The sequence below is a fragment of the Eutrema salsugineum genome, unplaced genomic scaffold, assembly GCF_000478725.1.
Source record: "Eutrema salsugineum unplaced genomic scaffold, Eutsalg1_0 scaffold_16, whole genome shotgun sequence".
Classification (NCBI taxonomy): Eukaryota; Viridiplantae; Streptophyta; class Magnoliopsida; order Brassicales; family Brassicaceae; genus Eutrema; species Eutrema salsugineum.
This window is the reverse complement of record NW_006256858.1, coordinates 3,732,236-3,757,976: the sequence shown is the minus strand read 5'-3', so window position 1 is coordinate 3,757,976 and position 25,741 is coordinate 3,732,236. Positions and strand designations below refer to the sequence as shown.

Genomic DNA, 25,741 nt, shown 5'->3' with positions numbered 1-25,741 from the left:
TCTACTTTATCTCTAAATAGGAAAAAAATTTACGTGTCAATTTAATTGTTATGTGCGTGAGTGTCATACTATATAAAGAGATTTCTTTAACTTTTATACGTAGTAATTTTGTCAAATTTTATTTTCCAATTTATGAAAAAAAAGAATAAAATTTGAGTGGACACTAGTAAACGTAACGTATAGAAACTTGGCTTATATACATTACCCCAAGTCCAACAAGAAGAACACAACACTCACGAGAAAAACTTGAAGAATCCAAAATTTACAAAAATATGAACATGATACTTCTCTTATGCATCATATTTTCCATTACCATTCTCTTCTTGAAAAAACTGACGACAGGGAAGAAAAGTAATACATTGGCATCACCACCGAGACTTCCGTTGATCGGAAACCTTCATCAGCTCGGCCAACATCCTCACCGATCACTACGCACCCTGAGCCACCGTTACGGACCTCTCATGCTCCTTCACTTTGGCACTGTCCCCGTTCTTGTAGCCTCTTCCGCTGACGCTGCTCGAGACATTTTGAAGACCCATGACCGCGTCTTCGCGAGCCGACCACGTTACAGAATCTACGAAAAGCTTCTCTACGGGAGCCGCAATATGGCCTCAGCTCCTTATGGAGAGTATTGGAGGCAAATGAAGAGTGTGAGTGTCATACATCTCCTAAGCAACAAAATGGTACGTTCTTTTCGAGAAGTGAGACAAGAAGAGATAAGTCTGCTGATGGAAAAAATCAAGAAACTGAGTTCTTCTTCGCCGATGAATCTAAGCAAGCTCATGACGACTTTAACTAACGATGTTATATGTAGAGTTGCTTTGGGAAGAAAATACGGTGCTGGAACAGATTTTAAAGAGTTAATAGACCGGCTCATGAGGCAATTGGGTACGTTTAGTCTCGGGAGTTATGTACCGTGGCTTGCATGGACTGATTGGATCCGTGGTCTAGATAGTCAACTTGAAAAGACGGCAAAAGATTTTGATGAGCTCTTGGAGAAGATTGTGCAGGATCATGAAGATGGAGATGGCGATAAAGCTGATTTCGCCGATGTATTACTCGCCGTTCAGAAAGAGAAGAGCGTTGGGTTTGAGATCAACCGGTTAAGCATAAAGGCAATCATCTTGGTAAAGCAGAAGAAACAAAAAGCAAATTTAGTTCCAATAATGTTTTAGGATATAACCATAGTTCTTGTTTTGGTTTTTGCACTTTTTCAGGATGCTTTTGTGGGTGGTACAGACACATCTTCAACGCTTTTGGAATGGGAAATGACAGAGCTTCTTCGTCACCCAAAGTGTCTGAAAAGACTTCAAGAAGAAGTCCGTACAGTTTGTAAGGGGAGATCAAGTGTATCAGAGGACGACATTCAAGAAATGAACTACTTAAGAGCTGTGATCAAAGAGACACTCAGGCTACATCCTCCAGTTCCATTGATGGTTCCTCACGAATCAACAGAAGATGTGAAACTAAGAGAACACCACATACCAGCCGGTACACAGGTTATGATCAATCTTTGGGCGATCGGGAGAGAGGTAGCCACGTGGGGACCGGACGCCGAGGAGTTTAGACCGGAGAGGCATTTAGATTCTTCTTCCTCTGCTGCTGATTTCCGTGGTCAGGATTTTGAGCTGATTCCGTTTGGTTCAGGGAGAAGGATGTGCCCTGGAATATCATTTGCTGTGGTGTTGAATGAGGTGGTTTTGGCTAACTTAATGCATCGGTTTGACTGGCAATCTACAGAAGATCATCAAACCGATGTTGCTGAATCAATCGGTAGTGTGATTCGCCGCAAGTTCCCTCTTTACGTGACTGCCTCACCTACTACTACTTAGACCAATACATAACTGCTTACTAGCTATTATATTATGTTATGTCTTTGATAAACATGTTTTAGACATTTGAAAAGTTATTACTAGCCAAGAAGAGATGTTTGAGTTTTAAGGTCTCGTGAAGCTTATTAGCTTACTTGATTCATTGGTATGTACAACGAGTGTCATCATCATCAATCAGTCCCCTCTCAGTTGAGCTTCACGGCTAGTCAAAGGAACATAACGAACCGAAGTTTCGCTCTTGATGCTAACCGAACCATCTGAGTTCTTATCAACCACTTTCAGGTCTTGGAATATGTTCCCAACCGGGATCACAAGTCTCCCACCAGGTTTCAATTGCTCAATCAATGCCTCTGGGATCTCTGGTGCTGCTGCTCCCACATGAATAGCATCGTACGGTGCAAACTCAGCCCATCCTTGCCTTCCATCTATTTCAAAACCAAAACAAACAACTCATTGAAACCAGCAATGGAACATCAAAACGAAATCTCAAAAAAAATTTTACTATTGAAATCTCACCACCAACGTGAACAGCGAGAGATCCTTCTTTCAGCAATGTCGAAGCAGCACCACTACCTTCAATGTTCTTGATGGAAGAAGCCACCAGCTCAGGGATGTGTTCTACACCAATAGCACGCCCTTCGGATCCAACCATGACCGCAAAGCAAGCTGTTAAGTATCCGGTTCCTATCAAGATTTGAACATATGCTTCTTATTCATCAAACCATCATCATCAAAAAACGGCAAGAAGATTCTTTTCGAGAAGAGGAAAAACAAACCCGAGCCGACATCAAGAACACGCATCCCTGGTTTCAAATTCTTTTCGAGAAGCTCAAGGCACATTGCGTGCATATGAGGTGCTGATATGGTCACGTTATACCCAATAGACATGGGACCGTCAACGTAAGGAGAGGAACCGTCTGGTACAAACATGCCTCTGTCCACAGCCTCCATAGCTTCAGCAACTTTATCAGACGTAATTACGCCGTGATTTTGCAAGTTCTCCACCATAGCTTTGTTCGTGTTGATACTGTTTGTCCAGAATTGCTACAACATCGCCACCAAAAACAGAATCTCATCAGGACAGAAACAATACAAACTAGCAACGACTAAGATTATACACTACAGGTCATGACCATCGGAGTATTAATCTGGAGGAGATCAATATTTTGTGTCTACATCTATGTCTCTGAGATAAGTTCGATCATCCATTATTGACAGACAAAAGCAGCGACTTTTAACCAGATATGAAAATGAAATGCTAAAATAGAGACTTTACTGATCTCAAAATCGAAACTTTCAGAGTGAAAATAAAATCAAAGTATTCAATCGATCGGGAGTGGAAATCACAATTACATCTCTTAATTCGAATCAAAACGATTATTCAGCAGAGAGAAAGACTAAAAGATTACCCTCATCTCCTGTAATAGAAAGCTTCCCGGGATAAGAGAGAAATGAAGCAGAGAGAGAGAGAGAGCAGTGTGTGAGAGAGAGATGATCGGAGACTTCAGGCGTTAGAAGAAGAACGGGGAAAAAGATAGCTCATAATAGCGGAAACTGCACGCAACGAGGGTAAAAGGAATATTATCGTGCGCCTATTCTATTTGCAACGTATCCTGTTATTTTCTGTCATGTTTTAGTATTACCCCATAGTTTTCCTTATTACAATTTCACCCAAAACATTATCTTCTGTATTTTACAAATTTTAACGCAAGGAAAATAAATTGCCAAAGATGCCCATATAGCTCAGTGGTAGAGCCGAGAGCGTCAGTCTCGTAAAATGAAGTTCTCGTGATCTCGTCACTGCGGTGAAACCCGCAAAACGACGTCGTAACATTGTAACGTAAATGCAAAAGACGTCGTTTTGGAGATTCGGGCTCCAACGTAAAAGGCCCAAAAAAACCCCTCTGGATCTGATGACGGAGGAGAAGTACGAACGACCATCGTCGGCTTCGTTCCTCACTCTCAACATTTTCTAGGGTTTTAATCAACAATGGCGAATCTTATGCACAGGTTTCTCAGGAACCAATCATGTCTAAGATCAATCCCGAGACTCACTCACAATCTTATACCACATCAGAAGCCTTGCATCAGCAACGTCGAGTCTGTTTCTGTAGAATTCGATCCAGTTCCTATTACTAACCCCGTGATTACCGTCGCCGATAAATCTCTTCACTTTTACCCGAGTTTCCCAATCGGGTACGGTTTTAACCCGACTCTGATTCCTGATTTGGGTCTAATTGAAACGGTGTCGTCGTTGGCGGATGCGGTGATGGAGGAGAAGGATGAGAAGGAGGCGGTGATTTATGCAGACAGTGTGAAGAAGAAGAGGAAGAAGAAGATGAACAAGCACAAGTACAGGAAACTCAGGAAGCGTATGGGGAGAAAATCGTAGAAGCTTTGCTTGCTAATATTCCGGTGAGAAATTTGAAAACCTTTTTTGTCTTCTAAATATTGGGCTTCATGTCCGAATCATATTTCTTTGAATTAGATCGATAATGTTACAATGTATTGAGGAATCGACAGATTGTTTTTCTCGTTACAGTCAGTGTTAATCGTTTGTTTCTGCCAAGAATTTCATGGATTTCTCACACAGTTGCGCAGTGTTAGCTCTGTGTTATAAAATTCAACAATTTGAATCTTGCGTTTTGTAGTGTTGAATTAATTCCAAGAAACAAAATTACTGTGATAAGATGATGAGTTTGCTTATAAATCTGAATCGTCCCATTCTCTGAGGTCTTTACCTAATTAGAAAAGCTGAGATTTTTCATTTTGATAGGCTTGAGATTTGTGATCGTATGGACTTTACTTAGTTGCTTTGATCCGTTAGTTCCTCCTAAGTAACTTGGATCCTGGAAACCCACTATAGTGTCATATAGTTTGAATCTAAAGCCAAGTGTATTACTTTAGATTTACTCCTTTGAGCTTTCACACAGAGACCTAGGCTTAAGTCTGATTGTTTACAAGTAACTCGGTGAGGTTGGGATGATATCATCAGAACTATTTTTTTTTGTTGCTGAAAATACTGTCTTGATATAGATTGATTTCCTGCTTAGTTTCTTTGGCCAGAAGAAATAATGATTAGCCATTCATCAAGTTTCTTAATAATGGGGGAATTCAAGAACATAGTAATTAGTAGTTAAATATAGATTCTTCAACGGTCTTGCTTTGGCATTTGGCCATCTGGAGTTGCTTGCTTCAACTATTGAGGTTACTTGTTCTACAGCTATTGAGTGGTTACTAATCTGAGGGTCTAGTCGACCCAAATTATTATCCTTTTTTGTGGTCAAGAACCAACCAGTACTTAAGTCCTGTTTACTGAGACTTAAGATTCTTCTGCTTTAGCTCAATAAAATTTTGTTTGTTTAGTTTTGATTATGTTTTGGCTTCTACTTGTGGAAGGAGAGGTTTGTGAATGACAGGTGTATATGGTTACGTTTAAGATTGAAAGTTTGTTTTTTTTTTCGAGAAATCGTAAACGGAAAGCAACCGAAATATCTTTGGTTTGTTTTGGCAAATTTCGGGTTTGATTTACTGTTTAGATGCAGTTTGGTTTTGAGTTTAGAACAAAAACTAGAAATAAACAATACTTCTATTAATTGAATATAAAGTGAAGACGGGGAAAAGAAAAAAAATAAACTGAACTAAAACCGATCAGACTCATCTCATAAATTGATTTGAAGCTTTCAAAAGATTTGGAATCTTAATGTTTTGTAAAGAAGTAAATTGGATAAGGTTTGAGGATACTTAAGGCAAGCTAGCTGTTTGGATCGGTTTACGATTCCTTTACATTTTGACAAGAAACACGTTAGTACGTTACTATAAATTTAAATTATTAGGGTTTGGAGAGCATACAATAATTTTATAGCCAATTCACGAATAGTCATTTGCACGATACTAGGAAACATCTAACCATGTCATTGCATTTTCGAGATCTTATGAAACTTGTACCAAAAGAAAGTTGAAGTATGTACATTATTTACATACATTTGCAAAACCAAATCCAAAATTCAATCGGTATTTGTTGAAAATGAAAATTAGACAATTTCACGTATTTTGGATCTTCAAATAGGAGTATTTGTTTTGATGAGAAAACATATTTGTTTCATAATTTAGACCAAGAAAATATTTGTTTCGCAAAGGATAGCATTTTTAATTACTCCATAGTAATCTAGTACCACAAAACTAAGATCGTAAAACGGTGACTTAATGGCTTATTCCCGACCATTAAAGTGTTAGTGAAAAAAACTTGAAAAATCGTTGAGAATTCGAGTATTTAGTTACTACTTGGTCAATGTAAACGATTTACTTAACATATATGGAAATTTTATTGATCTTATGAACTAGTCTAGATTATGGTATGAAATATCATGGTTATTGAGAAGAAGGAGAGGACAGCAGTACAAAAAAAAATTATTAATGTATATATATATGTATATATATATATATATATACTTCTTAAAAACCCACAATATTTTCTTATAGTAATCATTTATCAATGGAATTTAGAGGAAAACAATTGGTGAGCCATTTAGTCACACAAACAAAAGGTCTTCTTATGTTTTAGAAATTTGAATCTCTTTCTTCTTTTGTTATGTGAGTGTCAAAAGTTGAATCTTCTTGTACTTCTGAATATTTATCAATTAGCCTAGGATATGAGTGGCCAAGCAAAGGATGACGAGATCAAATTCAATGATTCAATAATAAACAAAGGATTAAATATATGTTTCCTACATTCCTCACATTAGGAAGCATCCACGTTCCAACCACGATGCGGGTATTATTAAGCCAAGAATCAAAGATGATTAAAATTACTCGTTCATATCCACTACATCAAACGATTTAACTTTAAAAATCTTCTTAACCCACGATGGGTTTAGAATTGTTTATTTTGATTTAATCTCAAACTTGATCTAATCTAAATCAATAATCTTTTGGCTAACAACTTCAGAAGAAACTCCATGACTTTTTTGTTGTTGTAATAAATTAAACTGAATAAGCTCTTTGTTCATTTTTTTTGTCTGACCAATATTGTTTTCTATTATATACGGATAAAAATAAAATATCTATACTATTAAAAGAGAAGGATGTTTTGTATCCAAACACAATTTTTACTTGGTTTTCTACTATTCTATTTTTGAATAACTGTTATTTTTATTGCTAAACAAAAATATTAATTTTAATTTAGATTTACTAAATAAGTTAATTTAGTGTAAAATAAATAAAATAATTATTTTTATTTCTGTTTTAATATAAATCCGAAAATTTAGTTTTTAATTTAGATTTCTTATAGATTTCCTTAAATATAAATTATATTATCAAAAATTATAAATTATTATATCTTTACAAAAATAATAACCCAGATATTAATTTAGATTTAATTTAAATATTCAAAATTAAATAATATTTTTAATGATAGAGATGAAATAATATATTATATATTTTTATTAAATAAATATAAAATTTAAATATTTAAACTTAATAATATTTAAAATATACAAATAAAATAAACAGACATGTTAAATGTTTTAATAATTTCGGTTTTTTGAATTAATATAAATGAACATGTTATAATGACGTTTTTAAATTATAATACTTTTTACATTAATATGAACTGGCGGGTTAGAATAATTTTTTCTAATTACAGTCATATATAATATTAAAAAAAATAATCAATAGAAACAAATTATAAAATAAAAATTCTATATTAGTTATTAAAAATTATATATAAAGAAAACAGAAAACAGAAAACAAAAATTATATTAAACAAATAAAAAATAGTTCCTGTGCGAACGCATGGGGTAGAATCTAGTTTAGACTCTTAAATTGACAACCTAGTAAACAAAAGTTTTTTAATGAATCCAGTAAACAAATATTTTTCGATGAATCTAGCAGACAAAAACGTGATTTCGTTTATTCTCATTTAATTTTTTTTAATAACAAATTAAATGGCCTTTGAAACTACCCTGTTTGAATCATCATAATAATATATGTCGTTTTTGGTATAAAAAATCAGTTGAAGTTCGAACGAATTAATTTTGATTTGGATCACCCAGAGTTATTCCCAAAAAAAAATGTATAGAGATGATAAACAAATATCGCACGACTGAGGTTGGCCAAAATGTAATCTAAAACTCCCAATCCAGATCATCCAAAGTTATTCAGAAAGAGAAAAGTATGGGAATGCTAAACATATCGCCACGAGGTCCTCCCTGGAAGAACACATGACCTTCCCACGATCCATGGAAAAAACATTTCTTATAATACTTGTACATTAATCATTAAGTAGTCTTGGATACATAAATATACATGGATTTATAATTTCGTATGCTTGTAATCAGATTGATGTTTGAATTTTCCTATTAATTTTTATGTAACAAATGAAAACTTTCTTGTATTTTTCATGACCGTTTTTCGTCTACACGTGACCATACGATTTTTATAAAAACTAGAAGAGTGATCATGTTGTTCTCAATCAAACACGATCGAAAATATATATTTTTCAGTTCTAAATCCTTTACAAAAAAAGTTTTTAACAAGTCTACAATGCCATGGTGTGAACATCTTTTGTTCCACATTTTTTCCAAATCCCAACGGCCATATATATATATATCTTAATCTAACTATTGCTTTCATTATTTGCCTAAGCAACTTGTTGCTTTACCTTAATTTTTCCATCATTGTATAATCATATCCATTATTTATTTTTCACATTTAATAAATTCGCATTAAGATGTTCCAATTAGGTTCCAAATATCACGATGAAATGTTTTTAAGGACTCATTCAGTTTTCTTCACCGTACGTAAGCTAAATTAATCATATTAAACGTTCATATAATATATATATATATATATATATATATATTTACATAAGTATGAAATTTATAAAACCATATATTATAATTCATTATTTAAACTATTGAAAAAGAGAAAATAAATTACACCTATGAATATGATGGGTTCCTTGCTCGTCTAAGATGCGTGTCTGAGTATCATAAAAGTGTTCTACAAGTCTGACCAAGACGTATACACAATAATTAATTCATCTTACAAACGGCGATGGTAGTTTAGTCATTTCGAATATCTCAAGAACAAAATTTCTCTGTGCCTATAAATCTCCAACACCATTTCATTAAACTCTCAACTTCAAACTCAAAAAAAAAAAATAAAAAAAAAATGAAGAAACTTCTCTTGATCTTTCTCTCCTCTTTTCTCATTCTCCAAACCGTTCGAGGATTCGATTACCATGACAAGGAACTAGAAAGCGAAGAGAGCTTATCAAAGCTCTACGAAAGATGGAGGAGCCACCACTCTGTTCCTAGGAGCCTCCATGAAAGGGAGAAGAGATTCAACGTTTTCAGACACAATGTGATGCATGTTCACAAAACCAACAAGAAGAACAAACCCTACAAGCTTAAGCTCAACAAGTTTGCAGACTTAACGGTTCATGAGTTCAAGAATGCCTACACCGGTTCTAATATTAAGCATCACAGAATGTTGCAAGGACTGAAACGTGGCTCGAAGCGGTTCATGTATGAGAATTCAACCCGAGTTCCGTCCTCGGTTGACTGGAGAGAAAAAGGTGCTGTCACTGAAGTCAAGAATCAAGGGCAGTGTGGTAAGTATAAAGCAAGGTTCATTAGTGAGAAATGCAAGTTAAATTCATTGCACATGATTCAAAATATTTAGGGCTTAGTTATTATTTCTATATATTTACAAGAATTTTGCAGAAAGTAACATATCTTAAAAGTTTAATAGATCAGTTTGTTTCAAAACATGGCGTTGTGTTCGTATATTGAGATGTGAATATATAAACATACTTACTAATAACACACACACACGCATATATATTACACAAGGTTATTGCTAGAAGGACTTATAAGAATACTAATTATTAATAAGCGCATGTCTAAGAAATCCATGGTAGATAAATATTCCCTATATAATTGATAATCTTGAGGTTGAAACTTGGTAAATTAATTGATGATATAAAAAATGTTTCAACAGTACTTAAATTTAATTTTAATGTAATGATGATCTCTTTGTTGATTTAATAATATTAAATATCTGAAACAATACCAGGAAGTTGCTGGGCATTCTCTACAGTTGCAGCGGTTGAGGGAATCAACAAGATCAAAACGAACAAGCTAGTCTCACTGTCTGAACAAGAACTAGTAGATTGTGATACTTACCAGAACGAAGGTTGTAACGGAGGTCTCATGGAGATTGCATTTGAATTTATCAAGAAAAACGGTGGAATTACAACCGAGGATAATTATCCTTACGAAGGTATTGATGGAAAATGCGACGCTTCAAAGGACAATGGCGAGGTTGTGACGATCGATGGGCACGAGAATGTACCTGAAAACGACGAAGATGCTCTTCTTAAGGCTGTTGCAAACCAACCTGTATCTGTTGCAATTGATGCTGGAAGTTCAAATTTCCAGTTTTATTCAGAGGTAATAATAAAAAAATAAACTCTAGTTTTTGATTCAAGAAAATTCGTTTTCTGAACATAATATAGCTACTATGCTTTTACATTTGAACTATGCTATTAAAATATTTAACTCAAAACATTATGGCATGCATATATATAGCAATTGGTCATATATTTTGTAATGTGTTTGTAGGGAGTGTTTACGGGATATTGTGGAACAGAGCTGAACCATGGTGTGGCAGTGGTTGGCTACGGATCTGACTCAAAGGGAAGAAAGTATTGGATAGTGAGAAACTCATGGGGTCCTGAATGGGGAGAGGGAGGCTACATAAAGCTCGAGAGAGGAATTGATGATTCGGAAGGACGCTGTGGTATTGCAATGGAGGCATCTTATCCAGTTAAGCTCTCGTCTTCTAATCCATATGCACCGGAAGATGATGACGTTAAAGATGAGCTCTAAGTATGTGTAGGCATTGTGTAAAACCATATCAGTGGTGATCCCAATTCATTATCAATTCATGATTGTTAGATTTGTCTTCATGATTTGGTTCTGATGTTGGTTTTGAATTTCAATAAATATGGCTTTCTTTTTTTCTCAATGTTTGCATATTAATGGATTACACAAGAAAGAAAAAATATGAACTAGAAACAGAAAGTGAAAGAAACGTTTTTTTAAGAAGAATTTTGATTTGTTAATAAAGAAACTTTTTAATGTGATACAAAAAGGATAGGATAGGTTAAAACTTAAAAGAGCTAAAATTTTGGAATAATTAATTAGTTTAAATAAACATATTAAGTTGCGGAAAATCAAATTAGAGTAAGGAAAGTACGTGCCACCAGAATTATAATTTAGATAAGGAAAAATTTATCTAAATCAAACAACAGAACTTTGAAAGTTAATCAAGTTGTTATGAAGACATCAAAATAAGGATCCAAAACCCTCTCTTGTTGTTGTGGTTGAGTGATGCCGGCTTGTTGGTCAACAAGATCAAAGATGTGATCTTGGCTAACACACTCGTCTTCCATGACTACAATTTTGTTGTTTATGCTCCCTGAATCTTGATATTGGGGAGGAAGAGCAATCTGTGGGTATTGCTGTTGTTGAGTGGCCTTATCATCATCTTCGTGTAGTCCTCCTTCACCTTGGAGAGAAGAAACCATGTCTTGATCTTGCTGTTGATCATGAGTGAAATCAGGGAGTTCATCGATGTCAAACATGTCGCTGTCATCATCATCTTCTTGTAGTCCAAACTCCATATCCACTTCCGATCCTTCAACACCGGAGACGTGAGCGTTTGAGACCATATTGTTATTTCCGTCTCTGTTCTCTTGTTGTGGGTGCTCAACGATGATGTTCTCGTCTCTGTTCTCTTGTTGTGGCTGCTCAACGATGATGTTCATGTCTCTGTCAACGACGTTGTTCCTGTTATTGTCACGGAGGAAACACAAGACTACTTCTTGGAACTCGTTCTTATTCTCAAGCCAATACTCTGTCATACACCAACCAGTTTTCTCTCCTTTTGGCTTTCCCTGGACTTTTCTGTAATAAGCGAGTTCTGTTTTGTATCCGATCACAACCTCCTTATTACTCTCGTCGAGGATCTTCGTCTCTGCGCCAGTAGTCGTCCAAGTCCCACCGTTGCTGCCTTCTCTTCCGGGAACTGTGCGTTTGGGTGTGTTTCCAGCTCGACGTGTCCTAACAACGAAGTAATACCAATTCCTCTCGTTGAAGTGATCATTGATGACGTGCGGAAGAAGCCAAGGCTCGTCTTCGTAAAGTTTGATGTCTGTGATGAACCCATCTTTGCCTGTAACAACTCGTCTGCGCAGATAATACCCTATCAACTTCTCATCCGATGGAGTGAACTTGAGATCGATGGGATCGACCTCCATAAACATCGTTATGTATGAACTAGAAGATGCTCTGAAACTAAGCCCTAGAAAGACGGTTTGAATGAATGACTGTGAATATCTTGCAAGAACACGTGAATTATTCTTCTTCTATTTATAATACGTAGCTCACCGACAACTGTATATATTTTTTTTCTTTTTCTAACCTTATCCAAATCGTTCTTATTTTTTCCATATCCAATAAGCTAAGCCGGTAAATATCTTCTTTTTTTTTTTCTTAAACTATGATATTTTATTTGGTTTAATATTACATTAGTATCTCGAATCATTTTATTTATTTTAATAACTAAGATGATAATGTTGGATATTTCTAAAATGTTATAAAGTTGTAGTCAACCAAAATTCTCAATTTCATTTTTCCTTTTTTCCAAAAAATTAGATTATTATATTCCGATTAAGATCATAGAAATATTATGGTCAATACACCTTAGATCTATTACGTGAGGAAGAAGCTATTGGTAGGTGTTGCGGTCTTGTTTACGTAATAAATTTAGTAATACAGTGTTTTAGAGTAAACTGTTATTCCAAAATTTGGTCTGTCTTTTAGCAATTACCTTATGGCTTGCTTTAGTCGGTGAATATCTATTCCATCTGCTTTAATTCGACTTCAAATATGATCTATACGCTCTTCGATATTTTGATGGACATCTTGTGGCCGTATCGTAGAAAAAGTAAGATAATTAAGGCAGAGTGAGATGTTCACTTAACTATGAATCACTTGTATAATCAAAGAGAGATGGGATCCTAGCTAGGGCAGATGAAATAAATGCATGTTTCATGATCTTGGTGCTGTTGATTGAACAAAAAAAAATCTTGCTTTTTCAAAGTTAACTTGTGGCACAAGAAACATACTTTTTTGGTTATGACACGTTGATTAGAGAAAGAGGGATTCAGTTATTAAGAGGACAGAAATAACGCATGATAAAAATCATGCACCAACGTAGAAGAGCCGAAGATATTGCTTCTGGACTAAGCAACAAGGGCTCTTGATGCGTAATCAGAGTGATGATGAACCAAATTAGAGTTGTGGATTGTGGTGGCTCACAGGTTATCGACTATAAAAATGCTGACGTCATAGTAGTTAAGAACGGTGTGATCACTGAAAAAAGGAACTCACTGAGACGATGATCAAAATTGATGGTGGGGTTTATGAATGCTTCTAATTGATATCTTTATAAATATCACATTCTAAATCTTTGATACAATAGTTGATGTGAAAGCGTTGATACCACTACCACATAATTCTCTTTTTAATTGATATACTAATTACTGATATTACATTATATTTGGTTTTAGTGATTATAAAAGTAAACAAAACAAAATTTATCCCTGGTTCTAAAATTGAATGTGATCTTCTTTCAAAAAAAGGTTGTCTCTTTGCGGACATCATATAGGAGTAAAAATACTATACTATAAAATAAAAATAAAGATTAGAGCTCTTGGGAATAATTTGAAGCATATTTCTATAATGTTTTTTGTTGTTATCTAGAGATATCATTTTAGTTATTACCAAATTAAATAACATAGTTCGAAATACTAATATAATAACAACAAACCACCTGCTTTACTTTGATTATAAAAGTTTCCAATGAAATTATCTGTTACTAATGAGGAGGACCCAACCCAACCCATCTTATCTTTAGCATTTAAATTCGCGGAAATGGGACGGGACGTATCTATTGTGTTTCTAGCAAAATCTTTTCTTTTTGTCAAATGCTTCTACCTACTCTACATTCTTAAATTGGTTAGACTTTAATGCTTATAATATAGGGTTGTTTTGAAAATAAAAACGTTTATAAGTTTTAATTTGAGGAAAGGGAAGTTTTAAATTTTAATTAGGAGGGGTAGGGACATATTTTCAATATGGCAAACTTATCCTTCTTTCTGAGAGAAAGAGACAGAGCAGTCTGTTCCTCAGAGAGAGATAGAGATAGAAAATATCGTGGGTCCCATGCGTTCTCTACCTCCATGCGCGTATCAGCCGGGAAGAGAGCACTCACGCGCGTGTTTGGGTCGTTTTTTAGGCCTGATTTCAAATTTAGGAATGAAATTCCCAAAAACCACCTAACTGTGCCTCGGTTATGGGCTGGAAACTACCCAAGTAATTACACGAAAAACTACCCTTCCCATTCCCTTTTTAATTTTGGCGGGAAAAATTGTGGTTAATTAGGGATAATGGAGTTCATTTGGTTAAAATAAGAAACAAAGTACCCTAACCAAATTAGAAACCCTAGTTTCCCTTTCCAGAAGATGTTGAAATTAAATGGGAAATTATGCGATGATCTAGAGGACAACAACCCCGGTTAGTTACTTAATCCTATTATTGTACACCCATAGATTTGTCATTGTTATTTTCGATTTTTTTTCGGTCTGGTGTTCGCCATTTGCCAGTAGTTTTATAGATATGGTGTTCGCGAATTGCAGTGGATGCGTTCATTCTTGTTATGGCGGGAACGTGGATAAGGTACTATACAGGAGAATGGGATTTCAAAATGGACATATCTCGTCGTGGCAGGTGCATAAATTGCAAAGATGTGTCTGGACCAGATGATTTGAGAAATCTGATTGCGCATGAGTTCGGATTAGACACGAGAGTTGTTTCGGTGGAGATTTCCTACTGGTTTGATGATGTTTTAGCTGAGCTTAGTGGTGATGGGAGTTGTCCATGTGTAATAGTTACTCCTCGAGAGTACAAATTCTTCCTTTCGCTGCATAAGTCCGACAAGTCTGTGAATTTATTTGTCACATTCAAGGAGTCAGTAAATGGTCAAATGGTAAGATTGAAACGGAAGGAAAGTCTTGAAGTTCAAATTGCGAGGGAACGGCGAAAGTCCTTAGGGCCAACAAACTTCATAGCCTCTTCTTCGGCAGAGTCTAATCAACCCGATGATGAAGCAGATGATGAAGATATCGATGATTGTTTGCTGATAGCACATGCCGAGAAAATAGAGGCAGAGGCCGCAATGAACACCTCCAAAGATGTACAACTTGAAGTTGTCTCTGTTATCCATCCTCCATTGGGATTAAAAATGTCCCAGGAATCAGAGAAAGTAGAGGCTAAGGCCAGCACTAACACCTCCGTTAATGTAAAACCGGATGTTCCAAGTCACGCTGTCTCTGATGACCACCCTGAGTTGGAATTAAAAATGTCCCAGGAATCAGACGAGGCGAGAGATTCGGAAGAGAAGGAAGCTGATGATGTTGACGATGACGCACACGGCTCTGATGATGATTATGATCCGGATTATGATTTTGACTGGTGGAATGATTACGTACTAGCAGATGGAAAGGGTTTCCATTCTAAACCTGGATTTGATAAGGATAAGGATGACTCTGGTAGTTCAGGCGGTTGTGGAAGTACTCGCGGAAGTGAGCCGAGTGATTCAAACCATATGGACAACTCCATTGTCTTAACGGAGAGTCCTATTCATTTTCCTGGAAGAAAGAGGAATGTATGTGAGAATGTTCTGGCTCCCCATGGAGATGATGATGATTTTGTGCAGACTCCGACAGGTGATGTCAGTTGGGGGCGTCTGAATGGCGGTGCAGAGCTGAAGAAAGCGATTAAACGTACAGAACTATATGGATTTCTGGATGTGGCACCAGTCTCTGATGAAATGGGAGGGGATTTCGATGAACTTGATTTGTCAAATGAAGATGGAGAGATATGGGTTGGGAAAAAGTTTAGGAACAAGGAACACTTTAAAATCACGTTGGCCATCAATGTGCTGAAGAATATAGTGACGTTCGAATTCAAAAAGCATGCGAAGAAGTACACAGTCGCCGAATGTCCATCAAAGATATGTGATTGGAGAGTGTTGGGGTGTCAAGTTGGCGAGTCGGCGTTGTATGAGGTGAGGAAGGCGTGTTTGAAGCATACATGCCACCCGGATACAAGAAAGAAATTTTCAAAACATGCTACTTCTAAAGTCATGGCGGCTCTGCTGAAGTCTAAGTATGAGAATGCAATAGTTGGGCCACGTGCGAGTCAGCTACCTCCGATTGTTTTGTCCGAATATAATATTACAGCCTCGTACTGGAAATGCTGGAAAGCTAAGGAGCTGGCTATATACTCTGCTCACGGAACAGAGGAGACTTCTTTCAAATTATTACCGATTTACCTCCATGTGCTCAAGTATGCTAATCCCGGCACCATAACGCATTTGATAACCGAGAGCAAGATAGATGAAAAAGAAGGAAAATGTATTACCAGGTTTAAGTCCGTATTTATGGCATTGGCTGCGTGTATATCTGGATGGAAAGATTTGAAACAAGTACTTGTTGTTGATGGGACTCACCTCACTGGTAAGTATAAGGGTTGTCTATTAACGGCCAGTGGACAAGATGCTAATTACCAGGTATTTCCAATAGCGTTCGCCGTTGTTGATGCAGAGTCTGACAAGACGTGGAGGTGGTTCTTTGAGAAGTTGTTAGAAATTATTCCAGATTCCTCTGATCTTACTATTATCTTGGATAGGCACGGTGGAATTGCCAAAGCTAAAAAGAAATGGTATCCACAGTCACACCACGGTGCATGTCTTGTCCATATCCAGAGAAATGTTCACGGTAAATTCAAAGGTTTCGGTCAGAAAGGGTTGGTCAGAAAGGCTGGAGAAGCGTTCACAGTTTCTAATTTCAAGAGACTATACGCAAGGCTGAAGGATGTTGATTATGGTTGTTGGGAGTACGTGGAAAAATCCCTCTTGCGCTGTGGACTAGATCACACTTTTCTGGTCAGAGGTATAATATGACCTCCAGTAACATTGCAGAGTCTCTGAACAATGCACTATTAGCTCCAAGAGACAGTCCAATCGTTGCAATGCTAGAATTTTTCAGGCGAATGTTAAGTAGGTGGCTTGAATGCAGAAGAGAGACCATTCAAAAGATGGATGGTGACATTACAGAAGAGGTTGACAAGTTAATGAACCTGCAGCAGCAAAAATCTGCTGCACTATCGGTTCAAGGCATTTCTTTGTGGGAGGTTGAAGTGAGTTATGAGTTCGGTGTACGGAGGCTTGTTGATCTCGAAAACAAAACATGCTCATGTCTAGAGTTTCAGACATTGAAATACCCTTGCCGACATGCAATGGCCGCGGCTAGGCTTCGCCAAGTGGAATACAGCAGTTTGGTTGATCCAATTCTTAAGAAATCAATTTGGAGTGCAACGGTTTCTGGCAAAATCCTACCGGTGCCCGACCCTGACGACATTCGTATCCCAGCAGAGGTGCGTGACCTTATTATTATGCCACCTAAGGCAAAGCGTCCATCAGGAAGGCCTACGACGAAGAGAAAACTTTCAGCAGGAGAGTATCCTCAGGTTAGTGTACACTAAACATATATTTTTTCCCCAGTGATACTGATTACTGATTAATGATTACTGATATACGCTGTTGCAGGTTGCGAAAAAAAAGAAGCCAAACAAATGCTCTAGATGTGGAAATGCCGGCCATAACCGGGCAAAATGCAAGGAACCATTGGGTTGACCAGGTGTGGCTTTTGTGTGTCTCTTGATGTTTTTTTTGTGGGGATGTTGCTTTGTTTTTTGGGTTTGTTTGTAGCGTACACTATGTTTCCCTATATTTAAACTTGGAAAGGCATGAACTATTTTTAATGTGTTATGAAATTTATGATGTTTACTGGTCAGGGTTTACACCCATGACGGTGGACATGTTGCTTTGTTTTTCGGGTTTGTTTCTAGCGTGTAGACCCTTGACGGTGGACACAGTTTGTGTACACTGTGATGGTGGATAACATCAATCAGTTTACATCATATAGTGTACACTGTGATAGCGTAAACTATGTTTAATTTGTTATGAAATTTATGATGTTTACTGGTCAGGGTTTAGGGTTTAGACGGTGGACATGTTGCTATATTTTTCTGGTTTGTTTCTAGCGTGTACACCCTTGACGGTGGACACTGTTTGTGTACACTGTGATGGTGGACAACATCAATCAGTTTACATCATATAGTGTTTTCGCATTATGGCTTATGTATAAGTTTACATTTATATGGTGTAGCATATAAATTTATGTGTATGGACGTTATGGGTTAGGGTTTAGGGTTTAGGGTTTAAGGCTTAGGGTTTACGATGAAGGCTTTAGGCTTTATCTTATTAAGGAATCAAAATACTTAGTACAGGCGTGGACAATGATCTTGTCTTTAATTTGAAATTGTAGGACAGGACAACACGAGTAAACGGTTTTTTCAAAAAACAAGTCATTACAGTTTTGAAAATCGCAATAATGAAACCAGTGTCTGAGGAATAAACGCGTTTCAAAAAATCAAATTGGAAACGACAAAAACTAATTAAGTACCTTTTTTGAAACCTGTTGCACCGTTTGACCGACTCGTTTCCCTTCTTTACTTTATAATGTGTTTCCGGTCGTCTTCTATAAAAACTGTCCCCTGCCTTCTTCAGTGAAACAAGTTTCCGGAGATAGAAAAAGTTAATAACAGCAAAAGTTACGTACTTTCTAAACATGTACTCTGCGAAAGTGATCTCATTGCAATTGAAGGAAGTGGAGAGGAAAAACAGTCCATGTTTCATTACAGGTATTTGATGGTTAATTTGAAAATAGGGCATTAGTTAAGTTTTAGTTTTACAGGGTCGCTCTTTTACATCGTCTACCTAATTAGTGTTTGCCGATTTCATTAGGACATGTGGGTGAGGACTTGTATCACTGGGAAGCTATCATAACGGGGCCTAAAGGTTCACCCTATGAGAATGGTGTTTTCAAAGTAGACATTCACTTTCCGCTTGACTACCCTTTCGCGCCACCTAGGGTAAGGAATGAAGCATATGATTGCTCTCTAAAATTACTGTATTTTTAGGGTTTAGGATTTAGTCAATAAAGATTTCAATTACTAATAACACTGATTTTTTTCAGGTGATGTTCAAAACAAAAGTGTATCACCCAAACGTTAATAGTTATGGGAACATTTTTTTGAAGATGTTGAACCCAACTCACTTCAGGACCAATAACAGCATCAATGATGTATTTTTACACATGAAAGAAATAAATCGTTATTGTCTTTTAGGGAATATAATATAGTAATTCCGTTTAAATAAGGGCTTATCTGTGTTTACATGTATATGTAATCAGATACTGACGGAAATACACCAAATGTTTACTGCCCCCCCAAATAGGCGAAGGACACTTTTTTGTTGAAGAAATGGCTAGGATTTACGTGGAAGACAGGGCTGCTTTTGAAACCACTGCACTTGCGTGGACGGTGGAGCACGCCGGAGGAGCATAAACTCCTTAATTGTACTTTTAATTATGTTTGTTGAATTGTGTTTTTTGTTTTGGAAAAAAATAAGACCTCTATTTTGTTAGCGTGTATTTGGTTGGGAAGTTTATGACTTCATATTAACTTTTTAATATCATTTTGTGGTTTTTATGTTTTGGATTTGATAAATTGTCGAAGCATAAATTGTCCACAACGCTTTCAGAAAACATAAATCATGGAATATTAATTCAAAGATTTTTAATATCTCTAAGACACGTTTTGGGCTTCCTTGAAAACGTTTGGGCCCAACTCCTTCTTCAAATAGGAAACAAAATCGCCTTTTCCTTATTTCTCCAACAAGTGTCGCGCGTCACTCTTCATGGTGTCGAGTGTCACCAAAGCACAAAATCCATACTTGACGAATTTGATCCTGATTAAGCTCCAAAGTGCTCCAAAGTCTCCATTTAAGCTCCAAACGTACCTATGACCTGAAAAGACTCCAAAAGACTCGAAAGACACTAAAAAGACTCTATAAATAGGACTTATACCATGGTTAAAAACCATAAAAACCATAAAAACCATAAAAACCATGATATATCAACTCCCCCAGACTTAGAATTTGCTTGCCCTCAAGCAAACAGAACACCAAACAAGAGAAAGAAGTTTGAAAACACAGAGACTCAACCTTTCATTGGAATATCGCCCTTGACCAATTGCCTGCAACTCAACTACTGCTTCATCATTCCAAATCGAACCACCATGTACTTCTCCGTAGACATTCACAGCTTTCCAGACTAAATCCAAAATTTCACAACATTGTCCATAAACCCTCATCGCTGGATCTCACTGATGATTCAGATCCCAAGAACCTTCTAGATTCTTTCCCATTCTGTACTCAAACAAATCAGCCATACAAACTTTGGTACTTTTCTCTCCCCCAGACTTATTCTTTTCGCACACTCATCATCATTTTTTTTTTATGGCATATACTCGATAAGGGTAAAGCTGCGAGTACTGATGGTGTTTGCCACCAAGTCCCCAAGTTGTCCCCTTACCTTGTATCAAAGGTTTTCAGCGAATAGTGGGGTCATGGAAAACATTCCTACCCCTCACTTCCTTCCTTTGTGTGATCATTCCAACTTAGAAGTGAAATAATGGGATCATTGGAAACATTCCTAGCCCTTCACTCCTAAGCGAAAATCATCTCAATCTTTTTGCCTTCTTTGTTTTTCTTCTTCTTAGCTCGTTACAAGGGAGAGAAATACCAACATTAAATTTCACACAGGCTTTCATTGATCAAGTATGAACGAGGAATCAAGCTCTAAGGCATTAGTCACATCAGCGAGTTAAAAGTGAAGTTCAGTACTTAGCTCAGGTTAGTGGATTCTGTTGGAAACATGGACGCCTCTAGTCAACTGGTCAGCCTTTGGATTTTTCATTAGTCGGATCTAGACTGAATCTGCAGCAGTGGTCACTTAGGTGAAAGGTCAGCACAATAATTCCAGGAAAAGCATCATGATCTCCAACAGGTTTTGACTCAAAAATGTTTCGACACGACTGACTCTTAAGAAAAACAAACACAATGTCAGCAACTACCTCCCCCAGACTTGAATAACACTGTCCCCAGTGTTATCAAATCCGAAGTTGGTGACAAAAGAGAAAGTCAGAAGGAAGAATGCAACGGGTTAGAATATCTTACTACTCAGTTAGGTCGACCAACACACAGCTCAGATTCAGCTGAAAACAAGCGTAGGTCAAAAGTGCAAGGGTGGTGACACGCGATACCAAAGATGGTGTCGCTCGACACCACAGTGCAGAGAGCAATCGTCGCGATCATCTATGTTAGAACTGTCAGATCACTCAGAGAAAAGTTAGTAGTAACAATACAACCCATAGATGCATAAATCCAACAAAGTCTCACAACAGGTGTAGCTGACACAACAGACTCAAACAAACGAAAAGAAAAGATAAGAAAAACACAAGAAAAGAAAACAGAACCAGAATGACAAAGGAACTAGTCCTCATCGCCAGTAGTAGCATCATCAAAGGGTGTGGGTGAGCGAGATCACGGGCGAGTAGGGCGAACACATCCGCAGCGAGAGATAGTAGCGATGGCACTCCAGATGCTCTGAAAACTCTGAATGACATACCGCTGGAAAGCAGCAGCCTCCATGGGAACCTCTGGCGCGGTGGGGAGATCAGGGAGAGGTACTGTGGTGTCTGCGGAGCGAGGTATCTGGTCGTCCTTGGAAGTGGAAGCACGAGCCCTTGAAGAAGAACCGCGAGACACAGTAATCAAGACTCTCCTCTCTGGCATGAAACGAAGCGCGGCGCAGGTGGTGCCTATGTCAGTGCGGGCGCGATCAGGGAGCTGAATCCGGTATGAACCATCTGCAGTGCGAAGAGACCACTGATTGTTGTGGTTGATCCAAGAAGCGTGGCGTAGGTGATCCAAATCAATAGCTCGGCGAGTCGTGACAATGGTGCTGTTCTCCGTGCTGATCCGAAAATACTGGAAGATAGGGGTCAGCAAGCTGCCAACAGACTCAGTCCGCTGCGTCGTTCCTGCTCCAGAAAAAGGCTTGGCTTGCAAAGAAACCAAGTGATGAGCGAAAACAGCTCCCATGTTGACATCAGTAGCGTGCGCGGAACTCCGGTAATGCTCACCATCTGTCAAATCACCAATGCCAACATAAAGAAGAGCCAACTCAGAGAGACGCATCTTACCCGGGGTCGACTTGCACTGAATAGTGTTGCCCAGGACACGTAGAAGGCATCGCAGAATAGGTTGGCGCACGTCGGTCTGGGACGTAGTTTTCGAATCATAACGCCCATTCCTAAAATGGGACCAGAAATCCTGCACATCGAACATCTGAGTAGGGAGGGTGACTCTCGGGAGGTCCTTGCGAAACCCATATAAGGCACATAGGTCGCGAAAGGGGAGCCTGTAACGAACTCCGCGGATCATGAAAGTCAGAGTGCCCTCCTGCGCATTTGGAGAATGTTCGTTGGTGTAGTAGATGCGAACAGAGGCGAGGAACTGACGAACAAGGTCAGGAAACAGATCGTAGGGTCTGGTAGCCATAGATCCCAATCCAAGCTTCGTCAACAAACGCAGGAGCTCAGAATCCAAACCCAAACGCCTCATATCCAGAATGTCCAAAAACCTGGTGGGGAGTATCGTCACAGTGAGCCAGGCGTTGTAGAAGAAAGTGTCGTAATCATCCCAGTCATCTGAAATTGGCCTGTGTAGACACTCAACGCTCTCAGCAACAGCTCGAGGTGGCTCGTCCCAGATCCTGCGTGTTGGAATGCGCAGATTCTCTCGTTTAGGCCACGGGCGCCTAATCCTCTCGTCAGGTGAATCAGGGAGTGCAGGAGGTGATGGTGGCGGTGAGGCGGAGGCTCGTGGTGGTGCAGCAGGGCGAAGATGGGAAGTCGGGAACACCTGCAACTCCTGGGAGTCAAGGAATTTGACCAAGTAGCGAGATCGTGCGAGTACAGCTTTCACGGTTGCACGTTGCCACAGGTCACCATCCAAGACCTCGACGTGGTCTCCGAGTTGGAATGTTACGTCGACTGGAGGTTGCGAACTGGAGGCGGCGTCCCTGCATTGTCGCTTGCGGGGAGGCATCTGCAAGAGAGGAAACAGAGCAAACCAACAAAAGAAAAGAATCTCAAGTCAGTGAACAAGTAAGTACAAGTGATGTTCTCCAGCAAGTCGGACCAGCGACAAGGAGGAGTCCAGCGACACATGCATACAGAAATCTCCCTAAAACCACAACAAATTTCATACTCTCAAATTTTTAAGTGCAATTGGCATGAAGAACAAAATTCTAAAATCTAGCCAAATGAGCCGTTTAAAGCGCATGGGGGTGGTCGAAATTTGCCCTAAATGGATCGCCATAGGTGAAATCAAGCAAAGCATCAACCCAAAAAGAGCAATTTCGACAAACAAACCTGAGGCACCGAAATCGAAAAAGTGGGTATTCGAAGTGTGTACCTTGTTGGAATGGAAAATCGATGAGAGAAACATATAGAGGGCAAAAATCGGATGAGGTTAGGCCTTGAAATCGCTCAAATCGGTGAGGATATGAGTAATTTTGGTTTTGGTGAGGGTGGTTATGGCGAAAGTGTCGAGTGCGGCGAGGAGGAAGGGAGGAAAAAGGTGTGAGGGTTTTAAATAAACGTGGGAAAGAGAGAACTTACATGTTTGTGAGTGACGGGCGACACCAAAGATGGTGACGCGCGACGCTTGCAAAGTGCGAATGGTATTTTCCTCGTTCCCGATCCGCTTCCGATTCCCCTCCGGTTCTGGAATTCCGGTTAAGCTAGGTCCTAATTTTTTTTTTTTTGTTTTTTTTTTTTATATAGAGAAAACAAGTGACAAGCGACACCGAAGGTAGTGTCGCTCGACACCAGCCTCTGCTCCACCTAAAACACGAAAATAAAAACGAAAATCACTGAAACAAAAGACTTATTTACAGACTCACCAGTGGATTGCCTTCCACCAAGCGCTTGTTTTAAATCATTAGCTTGACTTGATGGCGATTCAAGCAGGAGGTGCACCATCCAGAGGCACGATATGTCCGTCCGGAATCTCAGCTTTGGCCCAGTAGTGCTTCACCCTTTGTCCATTGACTGTGAACTCTCTGCTACCATCTGGTGTGAGGAGGGCGATAGCACCATAGGGGCGAACCTCTTTGACTATGAAAGGACCTGACCATCGAGAACGAAGTTTACCAGGAAACAATTGCAAACGAGAATTATACAGAAGTACCTGATCATTCGGTTCGAATTGCCTAGAGAGGATTTTTGAATCATGATATGCCTTGGTCCTCTCTTTGTACAACTTCGAATTCTCATAGGCATGGTGCCTGATTTCGTCCAACTCATTCAGCTGTATCAGTCTCCTCTCTGCAGCAGACTTGATGTCGAAATTCATCAGCTTTATCGCCCAGGCTGCTTTGTGTTCGATCTCCACTGGAAGGTGACAGGGCTTTCCATAGAGTAGGTGGAAAGGTGTGGTGCCTAGAGGTGTTTTGAACGCTGTCCTGTACGCCCAGAGTGCATCGTCCAACTTCACAGCCCAATCCTTTCGAGTTTTACCCACTGTTTTCTCGAGAATCTCTTTGATTTGTCGATTCGAGACTTCGACCTGTCCACTCGTCTGAGGGTGATAAGGAGTGGCAACTCGATGATGAACTCCATGCTTCCTTAGGAGTTTTTCGAAAATCTTGTTAATAAAGTGAGAACCACCATCACTTATAACAATTCGAGGCACTCCAAATCGAGGAAAGATGATGGTTTTGAACATCTTAAGGACCACTGAAGAATCGTTGGTGGGACTGGCAATGGCTTCGACCCACTTCGAGACATAATCAACAGCAACCAGGATGTACTTGTTCCCATAAGAAGAGGGAAAAGGACCCATGAAATCGATACCCCAGCAGTCGAATATCTCAACCTCAAGGATGAAATTCTGTGGCATCTCATGTCTTTTGCTGATCTTTCCTCTCTTCTGACAAGCATCGCACTGCGAGATGAATGCATGTGCGTCGCGAAACATGGTAGGCCACCAGAAGCCTGCTTGAAGAACCTTAGACACTGTTTTGAATGTTGCAAAATGTCCAGCATATTCGGATCCATGACAATGAAACAGCACTTCTGGAACTTCTGACTCTGCAATGCATCTTCTGTAAATCCCATCAGAACAGTGCTTGTACAGATATGGCTCATCCCAGTGGTATCTTCGCAGCTCTCTCAGGAACTTCTTCTTTGTATAGCCCTTAAAGTTATCAGGCTCAGCCTCTGCAGCGAGATAATTGGCAATATCGGCATACCAAGGGCGTTGGGTAGCGGATACAGCAGCTGAACTGGTCTCAGGAAGTCTGTTTCGAATTTGGGAGGTCTCTGTGTTCGCCTGAGAAAGGTGACGCGCGACACTAGTGGTGGTGTCGCTCGTCACTAACGTTTCTCCAATTCGAAAAACCTGCAATTCTTCGTCAAAACTGCTCTGGAACTTGGTTTCCACATAATACACATTCTCTTCTGGCAGGAAATCGTCTATGGGTACGTCGTCTTCAACCCTGATGCGTGAGAGATGATCTGCCACACCATTCTCAACCCCCTTCTTGTCCTTGACCTCAATATCGAATTCCTGAAGGAGTAGTACCCATCGCAGTAACCTAGGCTTCGCATCCTTCTTCTGCATCAAGTATTTGAGTGCAGAATGGTCCGTGTGCACAATCACTTTCGAACCCACAAGGTATGGCCGAAATTTCTCAAAAGCAAAGACCACAGCCAACAGTTCTTTCTCAGTAGTAGCATAAT

At 38.8% G+C, this 25,741-nt stretch overlaps 6 protein-coding genes across 6 annotated transcripts; 4 read left to right on the top strand and 2 right to left on the bottom strand.

Moving 5' to 3' along the window:
- Window positions 1–251: 251 nt before the first annotated feature.
- Window positions 252–1,942, top strand: LOC18020971 (cytochrome P450 71A23). Its single transcript, XM_006404214.2, has 2 exons — window positions 252–1,127; window positions 1,218–1,942. The coding sequence occupies exons 1-2, from the start codon at window positions 273–275 to the stop codon at window positions 1,830–1,832; spliced, it is 1,470 nt and encodes a 489-aa protein (XP_006404277.1). The 5' UTR covers window positions 252–272; the 3' UTR covers window positions 1,833–1,942.
- Window positions 1,829–3,378, bottom strand: LOC18020970 (protein-L-isoaspartate O-methyltransferase 1). Its single transcript, XM_006404213.2, has 4 exons — window positions 3,242–3,378; window positions 2,609–2,876; window positions 2,349–2,516; window positions 1,829–2,257 (listed from the first exon to the last, which is right to left on the bottom strand). The coding sequence occupies exons 1-4, from the start codon at window positions 3,245–3,247 to the stop codon at window positions 2,007–2,009; spliced, it is 693 nt and encodes a 230-aa protein (XP_006404276.1). The 5' UTR covers window positions 3,248–3,378; the 3' UTR covers window positions 1,829–2,006.
- A 297-nt stretch (window positions 3,379–3,675) lies between these two features.
- On the top strand, window positions 3,676–4,377 carry LOC18020763. Its single transcript, XM_006404212.2, has one exon. The coding sequence runs from the start codon at window positions 3,823–3,825 to the stop codon at window positions 4,222–4,224; it is 402 nt and encodes a 133-aa protein (XP_006404275.1). The 5' UTR covers window positions 3,676–3,822; the 3' UTR covers window positions 4,225–4,377.
- A 4,600-nt stretch (window positions 4,378–8,977) lies between these two features.
- LOC18020762 (KDEL-tailed cysteine endopeptidase CEP2) lies at window positions 8,978–10,866 on the top strand. Its single transcript, XM_006404211.2, has 3 exons — window positions 8,978–9,447; window positions 9,912–10,288; window positions 10,460–10,866. The coding sequence occupies exons 1-3, from the start codon at window positions 9,006–9,008 to the stop codon at window positions 10,724–10,726; spliced, it is 1,086 nt and encodes a 361-aa protein (XP_006404274.1). The 5' UTR covers window positions 8,978–9,005; the 3' UTR covers window positions 10,727–10,866.
- A 300-nt stretch (window positions 10,867–11,166) lies between these two features.
- LOC18020761 lies at window positions 11,167–11,763 on the bottom strand. The gene has a single exon (XM_024157848.1). It carries the CDS (start codon window positions 11,761–11,763, stop codon window positions 11,167–11,169), a length of 597 nt encoding a protein of 198 aa, XP_024013616.1.
- A 5,299-nt stretch (window positions 11,764–17,062) lies between these two features.
- On the top strand, window positions 17,063–17,660 carry LOC112087830. The gene is made up of 2 exons (XM_024157847.1): window positions 17,063–17,494; window positions 17,574–17,660. The coding sequence occupies exons 1-2, from the start codon at window positions 17,063–17,065 to the stop codon at window positions 17,658–17,660; spliced, it is 519 nt and encodes a 172-aa protein (XP_024013615.1).
- The last annotated feature ends 8,081 nt before the right edge of the window (window positions 17,661–25,741 follow it).

Bases quoted from the DNA above. Each gene is read 5' to 3' on its own strand.
- LOC18020762 (XM_006404211.2), top strand. From the start codon at position 9,006: ATGAAGAAACTTCTCTTGATCTTTCTCTCCTCTTTTCTCATTCTCCAA. The intron at 9,448-9,911 runs GTAAGTATAAAG...AAACAATACCAG, and splicing joins CAAGAATCAAGGGCAGTGTG to GAAGTTGCTGGGCATTCTCT. The intron at 10,289-10,459 runs GTAATAATAAAA...ATGTGTTTGTAG, and splicing joins ATTTCCAGTTTTATTCAGAG to GGAGTGTTTACGGGATATTG.
- LOC18020970 (XM_006404213.2), bottom strand. The intron at 2,517-2,608 runs GTTTGTTTTTCC...AAATCTTGATAG, and splicing joins TGTTCTTGATGTCGGCTCGG to GAACCGGATACTTAACAGCT. The intron at 2,258-2,348 runs GTGAGATTTCAA...GTTTTGAAATAG, and splicing joins TCTCGCTGTTCACGTTGGTG to ATGGAAGGCAAGGATGGGCT.
- LOC112087830 (XM_024157847.1), top strand. From the start codon at position 17,063: ATGGATGGTGACATTACAGAAGAGGTTGACAAGTTAATGAACCTGCAG. The intron at 17,495-17,573 runs GTTAGTGTACAC...ACGCTGTTGCAG, and splicing joins CAGCAGGAGAGTATCCTCAG to GTTGCGAAAAAAAAGAAGCC.
- LOC18020971 (XM_006404214.2), top strand. From the start codon at position 273: ATGAACATGATACTTCTCTTATGCATCATATTTTCCATTACCATTCTC. The intron at 1,128-1,217 runs GTAAAGCAGAAG...GCACTTTTTCAG, and splicing joins GCATAAAGGCAATCATCTTG to GATGCTTTTGTGGGTGGTAC.
- LOC18020763 (XM_006404212.2), top strand. From the start codon at position 3,823: ATGGCGAATCTTATGCACAGGTTTCTCAGGAACCAATCATGTCTAAGA.
- LOC18020761 (XM_024157848.1), bottom strand. From the start codon at position 11,763: ATGACAGAGTATTGGCTTGAGAATAAGAACGAGTTCCAAGAAGTAGTC.